We start from the raw sequence: 9,749 nt of genomic DNA on the forward strand, positions 1-9,749 counted from the left end.
TTAAATGGTAGGTCTAATAGCACATTGGATGTTGCAGCGTTCTCCTGGAGCAAGTTTGCCGTCTGTATGATCTTGATATATCTATCCACTGGTAATGGACTCCATATGTGAAAACACTTCCAGAACATCCACAGTACTCCTCCTTGCTGCAGTGCTGTTCCTGTCTGAGCACAGACAAACCACACAAGTGAAAGGAACATTTATATGTCCAATGTTTCACATTGGAACTTTTATATGTTCGCATATTGATTGGGACTTTAACCACTTACCTATCGGGCACATGCACCCCCTTTCCTGCCCAGGCCAATGTTCAGCTTTCAGCGCTGTCACACTTTGAATGACAATTGCGCGGTCATGACTGTACCCATATGACATTTTTATCTTTTTTCCCCACACAAATAGAGCTCTCTTTTGGTGATATTTAATCGCCACTGGGTGTTTTATTTTATGCGCTAAAAAAAAAGTTTTTGTTTCTATTAAAAAATTTTGCAAACAGGTAAATTTTCTCCTACACTGATTTGCGTTGATGAGGCTGCACTGATAGGCAACACTGATGGGCACCGACAGGTGGCTCTGATGAGGTGGCACAGAGGCACTGATAGATGGCACTAATGATACTGCACTGATATGCCCCTAGATTGTAAGCTCCGAGCAGGGCCCTCAAATCCCTCATCTTGAACTGTATCGTTACTGTATTGACTCCCGCTATTATGTAAAGTGCTGAGCAAACGGTTGGCGCTATATAAATCCTGTATAATAATAATAATAAGCAGCACTGATGAGTGGCACTGACTGGCGGCACTTCAGGGCACCGACTAGTGGCATTGACAGGCGTCACTGCTGGGCACAGGTGGGTGGCACTGCTGGGCACTGATGATCAGTGCCGATCCGTCCTCTGACAATTGCCTGTTATCGGCAGTACTTTCCTCACACTGTGATAGCCTGAGGAAAGTGCAGCCAATAATCGGCAACTGCATTTACAGGGATCTGCTGTATCATTGGACACAGCTGATCACGGGGTAACAGGCCGCTGTGATTGGCCTTTTACCACATCACGTGATCAGCTGTGTCCATAGGACACAGCAATCACAGAGATTAACAGGGGCGCACATTCTGGGAGGACATCATACGACACCCTTCCAGGACTAAACAACCGCGCTGTAGCCATCATTCGGCTATATTGTGGTTGGCAAGTGGTTAATATATATATTGTTTTGCATACAAGTGCACTGTACATACAGTTTGATGGTATTCTTATATTTGCATTTATTCATTTTTTAGCACAATTATTGTTTTGAGCACGCAGAGTATATATATTGGTTGCCCTATTTATGATATGTCAGTACGGTGGAATATCTTTTTAGTGAAGGCAGCTCAGCAACACTTATGTTTGTACTCACACATTTGTTCACCATTACACATTTGTGTTTTTCCTAGCAGCAGCCAGTCTAATTAGTCCTCTACAAAGGCTACACTTATACCTTAATGGAAAAAAGTTGCATTTGGGCCTCTTAGCAGTGGTGTGGAGCTTTAATTTCAGTTCTTCTTACATTACACTACAAGCCATGGAGACTGTGGAGATCCTCTGGGGTATAGGAGCCGCCTGCCCAGGAACCAGATCATTTACGCAAAAATTAATACCTTAACCTCCCTAGCGGTCCGATTATGTCCATATTTCTGTGCTCAAAGCGGTACTTTTTTGCATGGAAATATGTATTTTTTTTTTATTGTAGGCCTGTAAATTTTAGGAATGACTCACTGAAATCTGTCCGAACAAGAGTCTAGTAAACATCCCGGGTATGATAAAATTTGAAACACGAAATCATAAATTATAATTTAATAATCATAAAAAATATAATAATACATTTAATTCAATAATATAATCAAACCAAAAACACTGAAATTTGAAATATAGCACCAAGTTCGCACATCACTGAGCAAAGTCACAAAATCGTTTTCAGTGTCTGATGACGAATTTCCACACAAATCACTCAATTCTGCAAGTAGTTCTAATTTACTATCGCTGTTCTCTAGCTGGTCTAAAACCGATTTTGACCTAAAGGGACGCTTTTTGGACACCATGAACGTTTCTTAGTTTCCAGGCAGAAAGAACAGTAAAAATGCAAGCAGGGCACAGGACAAAGCACTAGGGACAAAATGTATGTGAAATGGTTTGATACAGTAATGTTTTACTATGTGATTTTAGTGAATGTCATTTTTTGTCATTTTCAAATTTCCCACCATTCCGTCCCCCTGTACGTCCCGACACTTGCAGGGGACGGAACCCAGATGACAGATGCCGGCATCTGCCGGATTACATTGCCGGGGACACTGCAGGAGGGACATCGTGGGAGCACAGGACAAGGTAAGTGAACAGATGCTGGAGCAGCGCCGCATGGTAAGCCCGAGTGTAGCTCAGGGTTACCGCTTTTGGTACTGAAACTTTACCCCGAGCTACACTCGGGAATACCGTCAGGGAGGTTAAGATAACAAAAACAGGAAAATAAACTTACAAGTCAGGTGCTATCTTTTCACTTAGCTCAACACTTTAATTACCGGGACACATGCTTGAGCTCAATGAATTGCTGAATCAGAAATAACAAAATGAATAAAAATCATAAACAGCAGTTCACCTTGCTAGTACTGGGTTGGACCCCCTTTTGCCTTAAAAACTAACTTTGTGGCATAGATTCAACAAGGTGTTGGCATTAATAGAAGCATTATCCTGCTGGAAGTAGCCATCAGAAGATGGGAACACTTTAGTCATAAAGGGATAGCCATTCTCCTCTGACATCAACAATGTATTTTCATCCACAAAACTGCTGCTCACTGGATACTTTTTTTGATCATTCTCTGTAAATCCTAGGAGGTGGTTGTGTGTGTATATCCCAGTAAATCAACAGTTTTTGAAATACTCAGACCAGCCCATCTAGCACCAACAACCATGCCACATCCAAAGTCACTTAATCCCCTTTCTTCCCCATTCTGATGCTCAGTTTGATCAGCAAGTAGTCTTCACCACGTCTAGATACCTAAATGGCTGCAATGTGATTGGCTAATTAGCAATTTGTGTTATCAAGCAATTGAACAGGTGTACCTAATAAGGGGCATTGTAAAATATAGATTACATATTCAGCAGAACATTGAAAAAAGTGGAGATTGGTCAGGTTTTTCCACTCTCGTGAAGGATTTTGCGCATGTTGAACAAACCAAGTTCAGGAACTTGATCTTGCGGCATTGGTACATGCAAAATAAACCACACAAGAAGTGTAACGTCTTTTTGGAGTTTCTGTTCCATTTAAGTTTTATTTTTTTTTATTTTTGTTTATTTTCTGCTTCGTTTTTTGTCTTTTTCCCAGCAATGAGCCCCCAGCTCAATTTTTTTTTATTCAATTCTTCAATATATTTTTTATTAATTCCATTATTTTGGATCTAGCAATTCATTGGGCTCAAGCATATGCACTGGTAATTAAAGTGGTTGCAAAGGCTCAAGGTTTTTTAACTTCATGTATGCTGTCAATCACAGCCAATCAGACAATGAGGAGAGGGGGCGTGGCCAAGCCACAGCTCCATGTGTGAAGGGACATATGGTATAGCGGCTTGTGAACAGCTTGCTTGGGTGCCCTCATAGCAAGCTGCTTGCTATGAAGGCACCCGACAGAAAGGAGGAGCCAGGAGTGCAGGTAGGGGACCCGAGAGGAGGATCCAGGCTTCACTGTGCAAAAAAACCACTGCACAAAGCAGGTAAATGTAGCATGTTATTTTATAAAGAGAAAATAAAAAGAACCTTTAGTATCATTTTAAGGCGTTTTTACCCCTCCAGACTGTCAGTAAGCAAATGGAGGATTGGTTCCTGGAGCAGTCGCGCCCACCACAACCTTACATACAGCTCATTATGGCCATACCCTTCCTTTTTTGGTCTAATAAAGGGGTGGAGCTCTGAAATGCATAACCATACCTCCATGAATAAAGTGACATCTCCAAGCGCAGCTGATCATTGCTGAGTAGGCTCATGACTCTAGGAAGCCTTCAGCAAAGCGTAGCAGCTTGTGTTCCAGCTCCAAGCACAGCAGCAGTTACTCCTCACTTGCTAACCTGCCGCCTCCGAGGCCAAATTCTGCATGCAACAACCGCATGCCTGCCGATCTCTGCAACTTTACAAATGACCACAAGCTGTGATCAATCTACACAAAGTGATTGCATTTACAGTCAGGTCCATAACTATTGGGACATCGACACAATTCTAACATTTTTGGCTCTATACAGCACCACAATGGATTTGAAATGAAACAAGATGTGCTTTAACTGCTGACTGTCAACTTTAATTTGAGGGTATTTACATCCAAATCAGGTGAACAGTGTAAGAATCACAACAGTTTGCATATGTGCCTCCCACTTGTTAAGGGACCAAAAGGAAAAGGACAATTGGCTTCTCAGCTGTTCCATGGCCAGGTGTGTGTTATTCCCTCATTATCCCAATTACAATGAGCAGATAAAAGGTCCAAAGTTCATTTCAAGTGTGCTACTTGCATTTGGAATCTGCTGCTGTCAACTCTCAAGATGAGATCCAAAGAGCTGTCACGATCAGTGAAGCAAGCCATCATTAGGCTGAAAAAACAAAACAAACCAATCAGAGAGGTAGCAAAAACATTTGGCGTGGCCAAAACAACTGTTTGGAACATTCTTAAAAAGAAGGAACGCACCGGCGAGCTCTGCAACACCAAAAGACCCGGAAGACCATGGAAAACAACTGTGGTGGATGACCGAAGAATTCTTTCCCTGGTGAAGAAAACACCCTTCACAACAGTTGGCCAGATCAAGAACACTCTCCAGGAGGTAGGTGTATGTGTGTCAAAGTCAGCAATCAAGAGAAGACTTCACCAGAGCGAATACAGAGGGTTCACCACAAGATGTAAACCATTAATGAGCCTCAAAAACATGAAGGCCAGATTAGAGTTTGCCAAACGACATCTAAAAAAGCCTTCACAATTCTGGAACAACATCCTATGGATAGATGAGACCAAGATCAACTTCTACCAGAGTGATGGGAAGAGAAGAGTATGGAGAAGGAAAGGAACTGCTCATGATCCTAAGCATACCACCTCATCAGTGAAGCTTGATGGTGGTAGTGTGGTGGCGTGGGCATGTATGGCTGCCAATGGAACTGGTTCTCTTGTATTTATTGATGATGTGACTGCTGACAAAAGCAGCAGGATGAATTCTGAAGTGTTTCGGGCAATATTATCTGCTCATATTCAGCCAAATGCTTCAGAACTCATTGGACGCCGCTTCACAGTGCAGATGGACAATGACCCAAAGCATACTGCAAAAGCAACCAAAGAGTTTTTTAAGGGAAAGAAAAGGAATGTTATGCAATGGCCGAGTCAATCACCTGACCTGAATCCGATTGAGCATGCATTTCACTTGCTGAAGACAAAACTGAAGGGAAAATGCCCCAAGAACAAGCAGGAACTGAAGACAGTTGCAGTAGAGGCCTGGCAGGGCATCACCAGGGATGAAACCCAGCGTCTGGTGATGTCTATGCGTTCCAGACTTCAGGCTGTAATTGACTGCAAAGGATTTGCAACCAAGTATTAAAAAGTGAAAGTTTGATTTATGATTATAATTCTGTCCCATTACTTTGGTCCCTTAACAAGTGGGAGGCACATATTCACACTGTTATAATTCCTACACCGTTCACCTGATTTGGATGTAAATACCCTCAAATTAAAGCTGACAGTCTGCAGTTAAACCACATCTTGTTTGTTTCATTTCAAATCCATTGTGGTGGTGTATAGAGCCAAAAATGTTAGAAGTGTGTCGATGTCCTAATATTTATGGACCTGACTGTTTTATCTATTCCATGTCTAACTGGTTACACTTAAATGGTGCGCCCCCCCCCTTTTCTTTTGGAATACATATGTGCATTAGGTTTTCTCAAGGTCTGATCCAGGGGAGCAGCAGCCATCACCCTTAATGACCTTCTTCCCTGGCTTTCATCCATGATCGTTTACCATGGCGACTGCTGTGATTGGCTACAACTATCACAGTATAGGGCCACTGATTAGCTCTGTACCATGTGATCAATCACATAGATCACAATAGCAAACAATGGTATTAATGCATTTCAGTGATTAGTCACAGTGATCACACGGTAACTGGTTCAATAACAGCAGCCCATTACCAAGCACCGTGATCCGCTGTGTCCAGTGCACCCAGGGTGCACACAAGGATGAGAAAATGGTATAACAGTGCACCCGCCAGGCTGTTGATCTACATTGGCTGGGCAGGAAGCAGTTAAAAGTCAGCAGCTACAGTATTTGTAGCTGCGGACTTTGTTTTCTGCAAAACGGTTCGAGTTCCTCATTGCACTCCAGTGATTAAACCTTAAGAAAAAAAAAAAAACGAGGACCCAGAGTGGTAGGGATATAGGGTTGACACCCCTTGGAGTAGCTGCTCAAAAGCTTGCCAGAATCCAAACACCTGAAGGTATCGGCTTATAAACTGGGGTATAGGAACACTCAGACTGTGACCTGTACTGTACTATTAGGGTATAAAGATTTTGAGCAATATTAAGAGATCGCCTTTTGAGACCCAATATAACAAACTTCAAGCTCACTATTCCTATCAAAGTTTTACTGATTGATGGATGCTTCCCAGTTATCGTATTTGATAAACTCATAGTTAAATGTTAAACAACCCTTTTTATACATTTAAAATTAGATTTTTTTGCAGGTTCTTGCCTAGCTTTCAGATCATTTACACCAACATCATTACATTACTCTGTATAGCAACAATTGGACAACCTTGTGGGTCCAGCATGGTCTTTCCACTTTCCCAACAGAAGACCTGGCAGCATCCTTGCAAAGCTACGAAACAGATGCATGATGCTGAATTTCCCATGAAGCACTAACAGATGTACATAGTAGAGCAAGCCTTAACATGGGTATAAAGGCAAGTCTTTTTTGTTTTTGTTTTTTTAAACACGAACACATTCTTCTCTGCATGAAGGGGAAAAAAAAAAAAAAGCCTTTTAAAAGCAGCTCCCCCCTCTTTAAATACCTGAGCCCCCTCTTGACCCAGCACTGTACTATTCTGCAGCAGCTCTTTTTCCTTCTCGCTATTCTCATAGGAGAAAAGACTGCAAGGATGGAGAGGGGGCAGGGCCAAGCCACACTGTGCCCCCATAGTAAGTGTCCCACATACAAAACTTGGAGCACCACTCAAAGCGCCAAAAAGAGATACCAATCAGGTACCAGAGTTCAAACAAGCTCATCTAGGCTAGCACAGAGATATGACTTGCTTTGGTGGCAAACGCAGAAGAGGAGCCTAGAGCGTTGGCAGAAGAGACTCAGGGCAGCTCTGTGCTTGCACAAAGCAAGTATGTACAACATGTTTATTTTAAGAGAACACAAAAAAAAAAAAAAAAAAAAAGCTTTAAAGCTTCTTTAAAAATGAAGGACAAACCTAATCTTCTAGACAAGCCTTTCTCAATGTTTTTAGCACAGAAGAGCCCTTAAAATAACTTTTTGGCTTCAGGAACCCCTGCTAATAATTACATTTGTAGCAAAATTCACATATTGCTGAAGGAACCCCTAGCAACCTCTGTTCGAACTCTAGGGTTCAAATTAAAAACAAAACTCTCTCTCTGTAGTTAGTATAGAGTAGAGTGTGAAAATTAGGTTGTAAGTGTGATATCCTGGAAAAAAAAAATTAACAGAAAGATTATATAAGATTTTTTTTCTATTTACTATCCAGAAACTACAGTAAATAACAAACATCATGAAAAGCTAGAGCTACTATGTTTATATATAATGGGCAGCCTAAATGGTCCAGGAGACAAAAAAAATTACCATTCAAAAATAAACCAACATCTTTCAAAGCATGGATGGGAATGTGTGATCACTTTGAATAAGTCAAGCGACCACGTTACATTTTGAGTAGGTTACACAAAAGGTACAGCAATTATTAAAAATCCACATTTCAAAATTCAGATTCAGCAAAGATTAGAGACTTGTGCTCCCCAATTTTAAATATATACTGTACATTCTGATGACTTAGAATGTTTATCAGTGATCTGAAGACTCGCATCAGAAAAGCTATCTTCACTCTGGCACTAAGATAAAGGGAGATTAAAAATAAACACAGGCTAATAGTAGATTGATGTAGATGCGTTACAACTATCAAAAATATACTCACAGCTTCTTTCCATTTCATGAACTCGCTCTCTGTAAATTCTTGATTTGAGACAAACTCCAAGCGAAATACCCTCTGGTCACTGCCATGTCTGCATCAAAACAACTACATGTTATTGTGCACTAACATGGTCCTACATAGCAAAAGTGATTATCTGAAGAACATTACAGGAGACATTAAACACCATGGTAAAAAAAAACAAAAAAACAAAAACAAAAAACAAGCTGAGGGTTACCTTAACTGAAGGCCTTTATTTGTTCTTGTACTACCCAGTTGATAAACCTTTCCTGTTTCTACAACACCAGTGATCTCTGCTACCTGCAAAGGGGAAAGGCATGAACGTTTTAACAGATCCATAAACAAGCAGACAAAAAAACATTCAATATCAAATGTATCTTCTGATAAAACTGCATGAAAAGTAGATTAACCACTTGACCTTCAGAAGGTTTTACTCCTTTAATGACCAGACCTTTTTTTGCTATTCAGCACTGTGCTACTGCTTGGTCATGTAACACTGTATCTAAATTAAATTTATATATTTTCACACAAATAGCGCTTAATTTTTTATTATAATATAAACAAAAAAAACCACAGAAAATCTTGACAAAAGAAAATATTTTCTACTTGGTTACAAATAATATCCAACAAAAATAGTTTCATAAAATTAGGCCAAAATGTATTCTGGTATATGTCTGTTAAAAAAAACCCACTAAGTGTATACAGTATTAATTGGCTGTGTGTAGGTTATAGCAGGGCTTGAAAAAGCTGCTCGCCCGCTCGCCAAATGCGAGGAGAAATTCTTGTGTGGCGAGCACAGATGAGCGGCTGCACCTGCGCTCCAAGCCTCATTGTGAAGCAGAGTTCCGGTTTGCAACTTGTGGTTTCCGGCTTCTTCGACACCGCAATTACACTGGCAGCGTCGCTAAGGGGACAGGTGCAGGAGAGGTCCGCTCTCCTCTGATGAGAGGAGACACCCACTCCACCGCCGCAGGGGACTCAAGGAAGGGTCTGCTCTCCCCCGCCGAGGGGGACAAGAGGAGAGGCCCGTTCACCGTCTTGGGGGACACAAGGTAAAATGTTTACTATTTAAACTTCTCCACATCTTTAAGCCTGACCCGTCTGGTGTGTTCCTTGGCATTCATGATGCTGTTTGTTCACTAATGTTCTCTAGCAAACATCTGAGGGCTTCACAGAACAGAACAGCTGTATTTATACTGAGATTAAATTACACACAGGTGGACTATTTACTAATTAGGCGACTTCTGAAGGCAATTGGTTCCACTAGATTTTAGTTAGGGGTATCAGAGTAAAGGGGGCTGAATACAAATGCACGCCACACTTTTCAAATATTTGTAAAAAAAAATGTAAAACTATTTATCATTTTCCTTCCACTTCACAATTATTCGCCACTTTGTGTTGGTCCATCACACAATACATTTACGTTTTTGGTTTTAACATGACAAGACGTGGAAAATTTCAAGAAGTAGGAATACTTTTTCAAGGCACTGTGCATATTTAATGTATGGCCTCAGGGCAGCTCTAGTTCTGCAAGG

General features: G+C 41.1%; 1 protein-coding gene across 1 annotated transcript in view; it reads right to left on the reverse strand.

Annotated features, from left to right (window-relative positions):
* Window positions 1-8,603, reverse strand: part of LOC149436986 (RNA polymerase-associated protein RTF1 homolog) — a gene marked incomplete at its 5' end in the record, with an annotated part of 239,410 nt that extends 230,807 nt beyond the window's left edge. Inside the window, 2 exons of the mRNA XM_089661209.1 lie at window positions 8,200-8,287; window positions 8,432-8,603. Of these exons, the coding sequence (XP_089517335.1) occupies window positions 8,200-8,287; window positions 8,432-8,603 (260 nt within the window). The remainder of the gene's footprint in view (window positions 1-8,199; window positions 8,288-8,431) is intronic.
* Window positions 8,604-9,749: the final 1,146 nt, after the last annotated feature.

This window comes from Staurois parvus, unplaced genomic scaffold, assembly GCF_062004578.1.
Source record: "Staurois parvus isolate SC_StPar_1 unplaced genomic scaffold, SC_StPar_1.0 ptg001326l, whole genome shotgun sequence".
Taxonomy (NCBI): Eukaryota; Metazoa; Chordata; class Amphibia; order Anura; family Ranidae; genus Staurois; species Staurois parvus.